The sequence below is a fragment of the Lepidochelys kempii genome, chromosome 8 (genome assembly GCF_965140285.1).
Source record: "Lepidochelys kempii isolate rLepKem1 chromosome 8, rLepKem1.hap1, whole genome shotgun sequence".
Taxonomy (NCBI): domain Eukaryota; kingdom Metazoa; phylum Chordata; order Testudines; family Cheloniidae; genus Lepidochelys; species Lepidochelys kempii.
The window spans coordinates 105,475,681-105,490,348 of NC_136387.1; the positions used below are offsets into that span (position 1 = coordinate 105,475,681).

Below are 14,668 nucleotides of genomic sequence, written 5' to 3' on the forward strand. Positions count from 1 at the left end.
GAATAGAGAATTTGAACACAGAGTGGAATATCATACGACGAATGAATGAAGATTTGACTTCAACTTCTTTTTTATCATTGCTAGTGGCTCGACCTGATCTTTGTGCTGTGTTTCCTGGGCTGCAAGAAGTAGGAATTCATCTCTTGCTACTCCCAGTCACAACAGCTACAGTTGAGCGTTCTGTTTCATCATTGAATAGAATTTTGTGTTCTGAGAAAAGACGAAGTACTGGACACATGAGAAGCCACCAAAGATGAATGTATTGCATTCAAGAAGTTCATTAACAGAGTTGTGCAAAATTATAACAAGAAACCAAGAAGGCTGTAGACATAGTGCTTCATAGAAGGCTTGAGTAGCCAACTTTAATTTGTGTGATGATTTTAAAACATGAGTTAAATCTAATAAAGTGTTTTTACTAAAGATTTCTGTGGAGAGGAACATTTATGAATTTCTATCCAATTTTTTGATATTTTGCTTCAGTGAGGCTGTTCCCTATTGTGAAAAGAGGAGATTTGTGTTTTGATTTTCCTACTTGAACTTCTCTTGATAGCTAAAGCGTATATTGTAAAAAAACCCTGGATTTTTAAAAAATATTGTTTACAATATACAGTGTTTAGAACTCGATGTGTTAGTGAGATGTTTTTCCAGTGGGGGGCTATTTTGTGATCTGTATTCATCTAGCTGTTTGGTTTTGTATGTTTTTGGTATTAGTAATTTGCTAAGAGAAGGCTTGCATAATGTAGAAAATAAATGTCAGATATATTTTCAAGTTTCATTTTTTTCATGCATGATTCCCAAATGAAAGAATTAGAATAACTAATCCCCATGCTTTCTGTGTTAATATTTAATGGTACAAAAAGGGTATTCATACTGGCCTATCTGGTTATTCTGGATGACCTTATGCAGCAGAGCTCATTAGCAATTAATTTTTTCAGCTCCATGATTTCCTGTAAGAAGGCCAGAGTGGGTCAGACCAACGATCCATCTAGCCCAGTGGAGTGTACTGAACCAGGAAATTTGGAGTGATCGATCCACCCTCATCTTCCACTCCTGGTCTCTGTGGAGTCAGAGATTTAGGGCTTGCCTCAAGCAGGGGATTGCATCACTGACCAACTTCACTAATAGCTCCTGCTGGACCTAGTCTCTATGAACTCATCTCATTCTCTGTGGAAGCCAGTGATACTTTTCGCCCTCACAACACACCATGGCAGGGAGTTCGGCACCTTCATTTCGTCAGGTGGGTCCCCCGCCCCTTTACTGTATTGGGGGAAAGGGTGAATAACACTTCGCTCTTCACTTTAGCCACATCATTCATGGTTTTATAGACCTCTCTCACAGTGGTCCTCAACCTTTTTATTTACCGGGGGTCCCTACAAATAAATACACGGCCCTGCGGATCCCCAACCAGAGGTGAAGCAGGGACGGGGCCACACGGGGTCACCTGCTGCCCCCCCAACATTCTGCCTCTCATTTTGCCATGCTCCCTGAAATGCTAACGTGGCGGGGCGGAGCAGTGGCATGTCTCCTTGGCTAGCTGCTGCCCGCTCGTGGGGTCAGTGGCTGTGAGGCAACCCTTCCTGGTGGCAGGGGGAGAGCTCTCTGCTGCAGTAATACTGCCATTTTTGTTGTGCCCCTCCTCCCCCTCACAAACCAGGCAGGCAGGCTTGGTGGCCCGCTGAGGTGAGTCAGAGGTGGGTCAAGCCCAGGTTTCTCTTGGCAGACGGCTGGTTGAGAACCGGTGCTGTATCGTGTCCCTTCTTAGTCATCTCCAGTCTAAACTGACCAGCCCTAACCTCTGTAGTCTTGTCTCATACTTCGGAAGTCTGCTATTTACCCCTTTCTATTGTAAAAACTGACTGTTTATTCCTACCCTTTGTTTCCTATCTGCTAACCAGTTACTGATCCATGAGAGGGCTCCAGACGTCTGGAGTAGCTCATGATGAACACCCTTAACATGGAGCCACAGACAGCCCCCTTGGGAACCCTGAATCTATCTTGCCACCCAGATGAGCCTGCCTTTGTGACAGATGGTCCCTTGCACCAAAAACCATAACAATAGTCTGGTCACTCGGACCGGTCACTCAGCCAGGTCAATTGCACCTCAGATCTCAAACTGAAGACAACGTGCGTCGCCAATCCTATAATAAACTAACTAAATCCTATAATAAACTAGCTAAATCTTGCTGAAGTGCCGCCTCTCTCAGTGCCCTCTGTAATGTTTCTCTCAGTTTGTCACTTCGGCCAGGACACCTGGTGGGGGTGAGGCTGGCTGCGGGGCTCTTGGCACTGAAAAGCCGGGGCTGGCCAGGGGAGTGCATCCCGGCCCCAGGCAGGCAGGAGGAGGGGCCTGACCAGAGGGGCGGAGCTGTGTGAGCACGTATGCAGATATCTGTACGAGCAGAGCACTGTGGGAGTGGGAGCAGGCTGCCGAGCAGGGCCCAAATTTGGCACCCAGGGCTGGGTGTGGAGAAGGGTGGGGCCCTGCGGCCATGTCCGGGCAGCTCGCGGCAGTGGGGGCCGGTGTGGGTGGGGCCGTCAGTCAGGGCGTGGCAGGCCCCACCATGGGTTGAGAGTGTGGGGCGAGCGAGGGCAGGCGGCAGTTGGGCATTGAAAGCTCCTACTTACGTGGTAGTGGAGATACCATGATCATGAAGACAGGTTTCAGAGGAACAGCCGTGTTAGTCTGTATTCGCAAAAAGAAAAGGAGTACTTGTGGCACCTTAGAGACTAACCAATTTATTTGAGCATGAGCTTTCGTGAGCTACAAGGTAGTTTTCTTGGTTTGAAGCTCATCTATTGCACTGTGGGTGTGCTGACCCCTGTGATTTCCCCAAATGTGGGAAACTCAACTGTATAATTTGTGGTAGTGGGGGACTGCCTTCACACTCTTCCTTAGTGTTTGGTCAAAACCAGAAAAATCTCAGTGAGTGCTGTTTGGAGCAATCTGTGTTTATACTTACCCCCCCCCGAAGCTGTTCCTTCCCTGTTACTGTGGGGTTTTCCCCATTTCTTTATGACTACAGGTTGCTGAAGAGAATGTTTTCTGTTATAGCACATTCTACTCCTTGGGCAGTGTATTCTGAAGCCTGAATGAAGCAGGTCAGCTCAGTGTAGAGTAGCTATTGCCCTCTCGGTCAGTGTTACAATTTACAACCACCTCTGACTATTCCATGAACTCCGCACTCGGCAATGACTTGTCATAGCTGGTGATCACAGTTCTTGCTGCTTTTCAGCCGCTAGTAGCGAAGCTATGCCTGTTCCAAAGTGGGTGGATAGTTTTTGTGGGGGAAAGGTAGCAGGTTCCCTAGCAGCAGCTCCAATCCCCAAATACCAGCTGCATTCAGAGAGGGATTTTCTTTGTCATGTCTAAGCACCGCAGACAATAAAAAACTGGCATTCCCATGCTGCGTTACGCACTAAGAGGTTGTTACTTTCCTTTTGCTGTTTCACTTCACTACACCAGGTAAAATTTAATCCCCTGTAAAAAGCAGCTCAGTGACATTAATGGGCGTTTTTGCCCTCGAACATTTGTGAGAAAACTGCTAATTGTCTCCCCAGGAGTTTCCTTTTGTAAAGTCCAGGTTATTAAATCCCTTGAGCTGTGATGCCAAACTCTGAAGACGTTTGAGAATCTGTATTTATTTTATACTAGAAAATGCTGCTAAAATATGTCTAACAATGCAGGTTTTTATAAATGGCCGTACTCATTACAACTTCCATTTGGGCTGCTAAATACACAGACGTTTGTCTATCTCAGTGGTTCTCAAACTGTGGGTCAGGACCCCAATGTGGGTCACAACCCTGTTTTAATGGGGTCACCAGGGCTGTCATTAGACTTGCAGGGGTCCTGGGCTGAAGCCTGAGCCGCACTGCCTGGCGCTGAATTTGAAGCCCGAGGGCTTCAGCCCTGGGTGGCAGGGCTCAGGTTACAGGCCCCCTGCCTGGGGCTGCAGCCCTTGAACTTCAGCTTTGGCGCCCCGCCTGGGGTGATAGGGCTTGGGCTTTGGGTGGTGGGGGCTAAGGTGTGCTCAGTCTTCAGTCCCCCCTCCTGGGGTTGAATAATAATTTTTCTTGTCAGAAGGGGGTCATAGTGCAATGAAGTTTGAGAACCCCTGGCTATCTACTTGCCCTTTAAAATATATTTAACTATAAAAGCATTTTGACAGTTTTTTGTCATAACAAAGAAACAAGGTTCTTGACTCAACAGACTTAAACATTTTCTTTCTACCAATGTGTGAGGGGAAAAAATCTGATAAAAGGCTGTAAATACAAAAAAGTACAATCCAACGCCATCCCCCCAAGTAAGATACCATAGAAGCCACTGTGAGTCTTGTTCTTACATTAAGCATTTTTGTAGCATAAAAACAGTAAATAATAGCCTGTGGAACTCTTTGCCAGAGGATGTTGTGAAGGCCAAGGCTATAACAGGGTTCAAACAAGAACTAGATAAATTCATGGAGGATAGGTCCATCAATGGCTAGTAGCCAGGATGGGGGGGGATGCTGTCCCTAGCCTTTGTTTGCCAGAAGCTGGGAATGGGCGACGGGATGGATCACTTGATGATTCCCTGTTCTGTTCATTCCCTCTGTGGCACCTGGCATTGGCTGCTGTCGGAAGACAGGACACTGGGCTAGATGGCCTTTGGTCTGACCCAGTATAGCCGTTCTTATGTTCTTATAATCTGTACACCCACACGAGCAAATAGCCCCTGAGTGTGAAAAGAGCTGCTTTTTTCTGAATGTGGGGGACAGGGGATGTTGGGGTCCTTGGTTACAGGAGCTGTTCTGGTGGACATGGCAACCTCTGCAGTTCAAGTGCATCAAAGTGAAGTCAGCACAACTGCTGTTTCCCAAGAATTTCTCAATCATAAATTGCAGCGCGCAGATGTCAGATAGCTGCATTTCCGTCTGATCCCACCTTTAATCTCATTTTGACCTAACCAGTTTTCAAACAATACGTCTGACAAACAGCTTGAAGTTTAAGTGAAATTCACTTTTCTGTATGGGAAAAAACCCTAATTCTTTAGAATTTGCATAAATCCCCATCCCCAAAAAACTAACAAATTTGTTAAATTAAAAACATTTGTTCCAATGGCTTATAAAAACCAACCATTTAACTCACGGCTGTTATGAATTATTGTATAGTCATCAAATAAAAATTGTACCTACTTTTTACAATAATTTGCCTCACTGAAATGAGGCGTCCAAAAATTACATATAAACTCATAAAGGTTCAGGGGTGGAGCAGTGAGCACCCCTGGCCCATTGGAAAGTTGTTGCCTGTAGCTCCAGCCCCGGAGTCGGTGCCTAGACAAGGAGCCGCATGTTAACTTCTGAAGAGCCGCCTATGGCTCCAGAGCCCCAGGGTGGCCGCCCCAGGGTGGCCGCCCCTGGCCTAGCAGGAGAAGAACTAGGAGTGCAGCACCCCCTGGATTGCAGTGGTTTCCACTATATACAGGGTTTACAATTCAATTCAATGGTTCTCATCACCCCTTACTATAAAAATTGTTTCACCAGCACCCCTGATTACCAGGGGAGGAAGGACTTGTGCACAGAGTAAGCTGACTTTTGGGGGGAAACTAGGGGTTCTTCTAAATAATTTCATTTTAGGGCTCCATGTTTTGTGCAGCCCAATCCCCTGAAGAGTAGCTGAACAGAAATTGGCACATCTTTCAATGGACACCAAAATGCTCAAAGAAAGGCTTTTCAATGCACAATGCATTGTGGGTTTGCAGATGAGCTGGTACTCCCAACCTGAGAAGGGAAGAGAATCTCAGCAAGGTCCCAGTCCACAAGCCTGTCTGTGCCCTGCTCCCAGACCCGCTCCAGCCCTCCCTTCTGCTGTGAGCTGTGCGGAGAAGTGCTGGGCGGGAGCTGCTTCTGGTCTCTCGGCAGCTGCCCTGGGGATGGTTGGCTCTGCTGCTTCGTGTACAGGCAGCAACATAGGTGCCTAAGGAACTTTTCCTGCAAAACTGTGGGTGCCGAGTTAAATTAGACGTCTACAAAGTTCAGCAGCAGCTGAGTAGGGGTTTTGGGAATCCCAGTGGGGCCTGATTCTGGGATTTAGGTGCCTAAGGTGATGATTTGGTGCATAAGTCCTTTTGTGAATCTAGCCCCAAGTGATCAAAGAACCAGGGTCAAGGATGCACTGTGCCCAGGGGATAGTTGTGGGTAATGAATATGTTGTAGCCAAGGAAATGACTGAAATGTGTTTGTTTGTGTGCTGATTTTATTAGGAATTGATACTACGGGTGGATGTTACATAATTTGTGGGTTGCGCTGTACCTCAATGACCTTTTTCAGCTGAGTTCTACCCCAAAAAATTGATTGAATGAACAAATAACGTAGGGAATACATAACTACTTGATTTAAAGAAACAGTAAACTAAGAACACAGTGCAAACCTGAGGCCAGTGGAACTGTGGCATGGCCAAACTGAAGGCTCAGAAACTCCTGTAGGTGATGTGTTTGAAGGGGTTCTCCTTCTCAATATTAGTAGGGTGACCAGATAGCAAGGGTGAAAAATCGGGACAGGGGGTGGGGGATAATAGGTACCTATATAAGACAAAGCCCAAATATCAGGACTGCCCCTATAAAATCGGGACATCTGGTCACCACATCCTGGTAGGTGGATTGTTCTGGAAGGAGTTGTAAAGCTTGAATGAAATGGTTGTCCCTGTCTGGTGTGTTCCCTATAGTCTGCTGGACATTGCAAGGTTGGGGAGCAGTGCTTGACCTTTGTCACAAAAGGTGCTCCAACCGTGCTGTGTGAGTCTGCATCATGTCCCTTTCCAAGGCCATGCACTCTACTTTGATGCTTTGTGATTGCACCAGGAAACCTTCCCTCCAAACTTCTGCCTTCGAGGCCCTCTGTTGGGATGCAGTCACTAGTTCCTGGAACATTTCCTCTCTTGTCTTTTTTTTCCAGCCTCTCTGCAGGTGCTAACTTCCCTCTTTGCACAGGCCGTGGTGTTAAAGGTGCTAAAGGAAACCAGAAAAAACACAAGGCCTTACTGTCCCCAGTTCTAGTCTCCATGCCAACAATGATACAATGTTTCTTTTCCGACCATTTTGGAAGGCCATTCCTATCTTCTCTTCCCACCCTGGGGTTCGCTTCCAGGTGGTAAGACATTTTCTAAATTACTTCCCCTTGTATAGGACTCCTGTCAAAATGGTGGGTGGGTGGCCATGGTGTACTTAGATGAGTGTTGGCTGTGGGGTGGGTGAGTGGCTGTGGAGGTTTTGGGGGGTAGAGGGGGCTGTTGGGTCGGTGAGGGGCTGCAGGGCGGAGGTTAGTAATTGCCAGTACACCCCTGCAGGCTGCCCTTATGTTGGAGGATATTACACTTGGGCCACTTCACAAGAGACATAGCAGAGTCTTGTTCAAAAAGGGCGCTGGGCAAACCACAAAGATATGCAGCCTTGCTATTTACCAGGAGGATTCCTCCAGCTGATGCAGGGGTGAAAGGGAGACATGGGGAGTCCTAAGAGAAATCAAGTGTGTCAGAAATCAAGGCCAGCAGCAGAGCAAGTCTCTGGGCAACTTCATGTACGCAGCTGGCTTATAGTAGGCTGCCTGATTGCTACACCGCCTGGCTGGAGGGAAGAAGCTCCAAAACTCGTCTCTCTCACCAGAAGAAGTTGGTCCAACAAAAGATATGACCTCACCCTCTTGCCTCTCTAATATTCTGGGACGAACAGGGCCACAATAACACTGCATACAGTAGTGCTGGGAGCGTCATTCTGAAATGCCTCTTGCTCTCTGGAAGTTAATTTCACAGCCCGAAATGCCTGAAGCGCAGGGGCCCTGTTCTACACCACACCCACAACGTGGGGATGCAGTTCAGCCCCGTGCAGAGGCTGACGGCTGCAAGGGCACCCTGCCGGCGACCTTCCCCTTGGCCAGGCCGAACCCAACCAGCTGCTGGCACGCGACACAGGGAAAGACACCGCTTTCCAGCTTTCACTGTAAATACACGAAGGTGTTTGTAATGTGACCCCCCTGCTCCAGGAGACAGCAACGAGTCCAGGCTGGGGGTGGAAGTGGGGTGGCCAGTGACTCACGGGGGCACATGCTGAGTGGGGGAGGGGTTCTCTGCAGTGGGAATCACTGTCCCCTCTTTTCCATTATCCCTGATTATTTGGGTCCTACAGGCAGGGTCAGGGCCTTATTTCCCCATCCCTCCCCGGTTGCCCCTCGCCTGCAGGCCCGGGGCCCGGACAGAGGGGGAAACCCTGCCAGGGCTGTCAGCACCACGTGTAGCTGGGCAGGTAGACCGCGCCGCCCTAGAAGGACTACATCTCCCAGGGCGCACCGCGCGTGGAGGCCCCGCAGCGCTCTGAGTGACGGGCCCGCGGCATGCTGGGAGTTGTAGTTCCCAATAGGTGCACCGGCCCGGCGCCCCTTCGGCATGCTGGGAGATGGAGTTCCCTGTACACACACAGCATGCTGGGGCTTGTGGTTCCGAGGCCGCGTTTCCCGGTAGGCACTGCGGCACGCCGGCGCGCGGAGTTTAAATCGGCGGCGGTTGCGGGGGGCCCGCCGTGCCCAGCTGCTGATTGGACGCGGTACCGCTGGGCCCACGGAGCCCTTCGTGCCTCCCCTTGGTCCAGCGGCCCCGAGGACCCCCCCGGCGCTATGGACTCCGCGGTCTGCAGCCGCCTCCAGCCCGGCCGGCTTATTAAGATTCAGCGGAGCAACGGTGAGTGCGGGGGCAGCGCGCGCGTGTGGCGGGAGGGGGGGGGGTTTCTCTGACAGGATTGACCCCCGCCGCCTTCCGTACCGCCCGCTGGGTGGAGGGGCCCGCTCAGCGGGCGGGGGCGGGCTGGGTCCTTGCAGCACCGTTACATCGCTGCCTCCCGTTTGCTTTGTGATCCGCGCTTCCCCCGGGTCCCTGTCCCCGGTGCTCCGTCCCGGGCAGGGCCTGTCCCGTTCCGTCGTTGCGCCCTCGGCCTTCTCCCTGGGCGCGGGGCTTTGCCTGCAGCCGTCTTGGCTTCCAGCCCCTCTCTCCCGCTTGCCCAGCTCCTGCTGCTGACTTCTAACCCTGGCCTCCCAAAAGCCTTTGCAGCCCCGCCCCGCCGGGTGTCCTCTGCGAGCTCGGTAACGGGGGTGCACTCTGGGCTGCTCCCCAAGTCCTCGCTGAAAGTTGGCACTCGAGCCGGCCCCGGGCCAGGTCCCCGCTCCAGGGGCCTGACTGGGAACCACTGGTCGCTAGAGGACGACCCATGAGGGTGGTTTTCCAGCCTTGCCCTAGGTTCATCTGGGATCTATTTCCCCAGTTTGCTTAGGAGACGGTCACATAAGACGGTATCAAAAGCCGTACTAAAGTTGAGAGAGATCCTGTCTACTGCTTCCTCCTATCCACAAGGCTTGTTACTCTCCTAAAGGAGGATATTCGCTTGGTTTGACTTGATTTTTTTTTTCTTGCCAAATCTGTACTGACTGTTACTTATTACCTTATCTTCTAGCTGCTCACAAATTCATTGTTTGCTCCATTTTCTTTCCAGGTACCGAAGTTAAGATGACTGATCTAAGTCCTCTTTTTATAGATGGGTACTATATTTGCCCTTTTCCAGAGCTTTGGGATCTCTCTCTTCCTCCACAAATTCTCAAAGATAATTGTTAATGGCTCAGGGATCTTTTCAGCCAGTTCCTTAAAATATTCTAGGGTGTATTTTGTCAGGGCCCGCTGACTTGAAGATATCTAACTTGTCTAAGTAAGGCCTGGTCTAGAATAGAAAACTAGGTCAGAGTAACTACATCTCTATGGGGTGTGAAAAATCCACACCCCTGAGCAGCATAGTTACACCAACCAAAGTCCTGTTGTAGATGGCGCTAGGTCAACTGAAGAATTCTTCTGTTGCCGTAGCTACTGCCTCTCGGAGAGGTAGATTACCTATGTCAACAGGAGAATCCTCCTGTTGCCATAGGTAGTGTCTATGCGGTAGCATTTTAAGTGTAGACATACCTTAATTCTTAACATGTTCTTCACCTATTTTAATCTTCGCTCCTAATCCATGTACACTAATGTTCACTATGTTAGTCGTACGATCACTGCTAATCTTTCTGGTGAAGACTGAAACAAAAAAGACATTTAATAATTTGGTCATTGCTGCATTTTCTGTTGTTGTCGTCTTTCCTTCCTTATTGCGTAACGGGCCTACTCTGGCCTTGGTATCTTGCTTCTAGCTTATTTGTAAAATGTTTTCTTGTCACCCTGTATGTCCCTAGCTAGTTTAATCTCATTTTTGTGCCCTGTCTTTTCTAACTTTGTCCCTTCATGCTTGTGCTTTTTGTTTTGTTTTATATTAATCCTTTGAAATTTGATCTCCTTTCTAGGGATGTAAAAGGTTAACTGGTTATCCGTTAACTCTGGTGGCCCCATGTGGGGTCAGAGGGAGCGGCCCCAACCACAGCTGTGCTGCTTCTGCTGGGGTCCCTCAGGCTCAGCCGGGGGAGGAGCCTGGCCCTGGCTGGATTGGCCTCAGCCCCCACTGTTTCCCCACAACTACCACAGTTAGCGGTTAACCAGTTAAACAAAATCATTTAAATCGTTTAACCGGTTAACTTTTTTAACTGATATTTACATCCTTACTACTTTCTTCTACCTTTGACTCTTTGCGTTTCAGACCATTAATGCCAATCTATCACACTTCCTGTCTTTCCAGTGCATTCAGACAGTTTGTTTTTGTGTCCTTAATAATGTCTATTTAAAACTGCCAACTCTCCTGAGCTTTTTTCTCCTAAGATTGGCTTCCCATGGGACCTTACATACTAGTTCTCGGAGTTTGCTAAAGTCTGCCTTCTTGAAGTCCATTGTCTTTATTCCGCTGTTTCTCCTTCTACCATTCCTCAGCACTCCCCACCTCTGGGAAGCAGCCTCTCTATTGGGGGTGAGGGCTCAGGAGGAGAGCCCCCATCCACCTTGGACCTCTGGGTTGCAGCTGGGACAAGTCCCTTTCTCCCCTGTCCTGTCATCACTGGGTATGCAGTGAAACTGTAAGAGCTCCATGCTCAAATGGGGCTGTCATATTCACTATGGATGTGTGCACACCCCCTTCCCCCAATGTGTGCTTTTTCCCTCTGAGGCATCTGATACTGGCCAGTATTGGAAGACCGGATACTGGGCTACATGGATCATTGGTCTGACCCAGTATGGTTATTCTTATATTCTCACTCTTGCCTTTGGTTGCCTCTGTTGGACTCACTGCTTGTGATCCCCTAGGGGACTGGTCTTCTTACAGACTTGGCTTTTTTTCCTTTCCGTTATTGATGAAATCTTTCCAATGACACAAGGCATATATGAGACTCTGTCCTTTCCAAAGGACATTGAAAATGAAAGGATGCTGTAAACATGTTGTTTAGTAGACTTCAGTGCTATTTAAAAAGTGGTTTCTGGTTCTAAACAGACCCTTGAACTCCCCCAGGCTATCTTTGTGTGTGTGTTTTCTTTTTTATGGGACTGTTTTTTCCACTTTAAAAAAAAAAAATTCTTTCCCCTGGTTGCTGTGTAGGAAAACCCCGTATAAATGGGAAAACACCTACTAAGTGCTGCCAAAATAAGCTAAGTAAGCCAGAAGTCTTTCAGTGTTCGGGCTCTATAGCACATAACACCTTTTCTGGCAGGGATGTGGTCTTTAAGCTGCTATTGTCCCTTTGCTGGGGCATTAATTTCCTTTGGGCAGCTGGGCCCTCAAGGGTGTTGGTACTCTTAGGAAATTGTTGGCTGACAGCAGAGTTAACAGCTTCATTGCTTTTTTGTGTCTTGAATGTTTATCCAATATTTATAGTATGAAGGCCATTCCCAGATTTTAACAATGGCTCATAGCTTTGGATACAGAATACTGGCAAATTTCTCTCTGAAAAGCTATTCTTCCAATCTTGAATTGGTATTACAGAGATGAATATGAGGATTTGTTCTCTTCAGCAAAAGTTAATTGTGTTGTGTTGAATGACTTGATGAAATGTGAATTTATCTTTAATCCTTAGGCTTAATTCACAGTGCAATTATAAAGACTGTAAATGTTGAAAGGCTGTCTGTCTCGGTAGAATGGTCCGAAGGGGAATCAACCAAAGGAAAAGAGGTGAGTGTGAGAGGTGTCCCCAGGCTCACTCTATCTGGAGTAAAGCAGCATCTTTGAATTGCATAGTTATAAAGCATGGGGCTGAAATCCATGACTCTCTTAAATAAAGATCCTTTGGGCTTAAAGCCAGTTTTCTTACATGTGTTTCATAGAATTCCATGGCTCATTAAACTGAGGGTTAAAAATATAATATTTCTTTCACCTAGGACAAGGAGAACAGCTTGGGCAGTTCACTTTTTGTTTGTGGTATGTTCTAACTCTTCAGATTCAAATGCATAAAAGTTGTAATATTTGGTTTGGAAATGCTGCAGATGAAGGTTTATCTGTTAATTTTCTTTGGAACGTAATGTAAGATTTTATTGGCCTTACAAAAACTAAGTCTGTTTTTACAAATCCTTAATTTTGGGCCGTGTTTGACTTTGGCTCTTTAGTTGGAATACAGTGGTCTAGTTTACAGAAATAAGCGATAAGGGGTTTTCACAGTTTTCCTAACCTCAAACTAATCACAAATAATAATTGCAATAGTATTGCTGACATACACTGCCTCTGAGGGCAATGTTTTTTTATTTTTTTTCTAGTAAGAATAGTTGATTCAGAATAAAACTAAATGCATATTTATTTATATACATACATTTGTTTTACGACTCATAAGTGATGAGTTATGACTTCTTCATTAGTGTCGTACTGTCATGCTCTTAACAAAGGCCTGACTTACTCAACCTTGGCAGCTCTCTATTGGTGTTCAGCACCTTTAATGATCTCTCAAAAATTTTCTGGAAGAATTTCCTAACATATGGCAAAATGTGAGATTAGTTGGATACTTTGGACATCCCCTACCCACTTATGCATTAAAACCATACTTAGAATATCTCCATTGTCTTTGACAGACAAGCTGAGAAAGAACTGGAGGTATTTCTAATATTCTGCCGGACATCTTCCCGCTCCATTGGCTGTAGAAAAGGGTTTTCCTTGTTTCCCGTTTGTTTTGGAATCTGACTTTGTAAATCTCCTCCCAGCTTGCACAATTTACCACATTCCTTTTTTTAGTTCTGCTTATTTTATTTTCACTCAGGGAAACTTTTGCTTTTCCTGAAACTTAGTGGATGTTTGTACTGAGGAGCTTGCTCACGAGATCCCAGATGTCTTTGCAACAGATGGGGAATTAGCCGTGAGGTTTGGGCCAGAGTCCAACTACTAATTGCATTGTCTGAGACTTGAAACTCTTATCAGATCTAGGCTAGTCAGAAGTCTAAATATGTACCGGCAGGTAGAGAAAGATTTGAAAGATGAGGTGGCGCTCTGACATTGAAGCTGGGTATGCTATGTCATGCATAATCACCATTAATAGATGTTTTGCAGGCAAATTAGTTTGAACTCTACCAGTGCAAACCCATGAGCATAAGATCAATGAGGTTGCACAGGTATCATGGGGGCCTAGGTTTTTTGACTTGCAGAACCTCCAAAGTGATCTGCTATCGTAATGGGAAGAAACCATGACTGTCAGAGCCCAGGTGAGTTGGAGGGACTGGCATTTACCAAGGTCTGTCTTAGAAGTGAGTAAACTTGATGATTGTCCTGGGTTTCCATAATACTTGGAGACAATCACATATCTAGAAATCTGTTTTTTAAAAATCTGGTGAATACTTTCTCTTTTGTATGAGAACAGTTAATATTGTGTATTTGCTCATTTTACAGAGGATTAAATGACATAGTTGTTTTCACTTAAAGCCTCTAAAAGGTTAATATTTAATATATAAACTTACTTGTGCAGAATAGGTACTATTTCAATATCAAAGGCAGCTTAGTTTCGGTGGAGGATGAAGTGATAATTATACAACTATGTGGCATACAAACTCAGTGTTTTATAAGGTTATCTTTACACAGTAAAAATAAGGGGGAGAGACTCAGTTTGTGCCTAAGTTTTCTCCTTCACAGCCCAACTCCTCACTGCCCCCCTCCTCTCCCACAGACACTTGTGACATCACACTTTTTCCAGAGCTGCAGAATGTTGTAGATAAAGGATTATGACTTCACTACAGGGTAAAGCAGGAGTTTGGCGGTTGAGGTGAAATCACTTATTTACTCCCACTTGCAAATAGCAGGAGGGTGAATATGGGGAAAATGCAGATGAATTTAATTGTTTTGGTTTAAATGTTGAATGCTTCATTTACCTCCGTGTGAGTAGCTTTTTAATATAATTATTTCAACAAGCACAACTATATTGTAAACTCGTAATGCTCTCCTAGAGCAGAAATCATGAAGTGATTGAGAGCTTTACTAAGATTAGCCCCAAGAGATTAAAACGGTGACAAATGTGCTTTGCTAGTGTTTTCAGAAGTGCCCAATGGCTCCTGCGGAACTGAGTGGTGGTTGGCAGACGCTGGTAGATGGTCTCGCTAGCAGATTTCTATTATAGTCCGATTAGACTGCTCAAGTGGAATTTAAAATACTACATTACTAATCAAGACAACCCTAATTTTCCACATCAAACAAATGAATGGCTTATATTTGGTTGTCTTTATTTAAGGTTTATGTCAAGCTATTTGTCTTACATTGGAGTTAGTAGACAATTTCTGTTCTATGTAA

General features: G+C 46.5%; 1 protein-coding gene, 1 long non-coding RNA gene and 1 other non-coding gene across 7 annotated transcripts in view; all 3 read left to right on the forward strand.

Annotated features, from left to right (window-relative positions):
* Positions 1–2,188, forward strand: part of LOC144930794 (uncharacterized) — a 28,687-nt gene extending 26,499 nt beyond the window's left edge. For both annotated transcript variants that reach the window (XR_013636208.1, XR_013636207.1), the window contains 2 exons: positions 936–1,237; positions 1,896–2,188. This is a non-coding gene — a long non-coding RNA (uncharacterized LOC144930794). The remainder of the gene's footprint in view (positions 1–935; positions 1,238–1,895) is intronic.
* Positions 2,189–2,732: 544 nt separating this feature from the next.
* Positions 2,733–2,895, forward strand: LOC140916660 (U1 spliceosomal RNA). Its single transcript, XR_012160577.1, has one exon. It is a non-coding gene; the product is annotated as a U1 spliceosomal RNA (small nuclear RNA).
* A 5,610-nt stretch (positions 2,896–8,505) lies between these two features.
* KIF2C (kinesin family member 2C) overlaps positions 8,506–14,668 on the forward strand; it is a 49,100-nt gene continuing 42,937 nt past the window's right edge. For 2 of the 4 annotated variants that reach the window (XM_073357924.2, XM_073357925.2), the window contains exons 1-2: positions 8,506–8,700; positions 11,988–12,082. In XM_073357924.2, the coding sequence (XP_073214025.1) occupies positions 8,637–8,700; positions 11,988–12,082 (159 nt within the window). In that variant the 5' untranslated portion in view covers positions 8,506–8,636. Of the gene's footprint in view, positions 8,701–11,987; positions 12,083–12,302; positions 12,329–12,669; positions 13,636–14,668 lie in introns of those variants that run through there. The other 2 variants (XM_073357931.2, XM_073357926.2) reach the window with 2 other exon arrangements.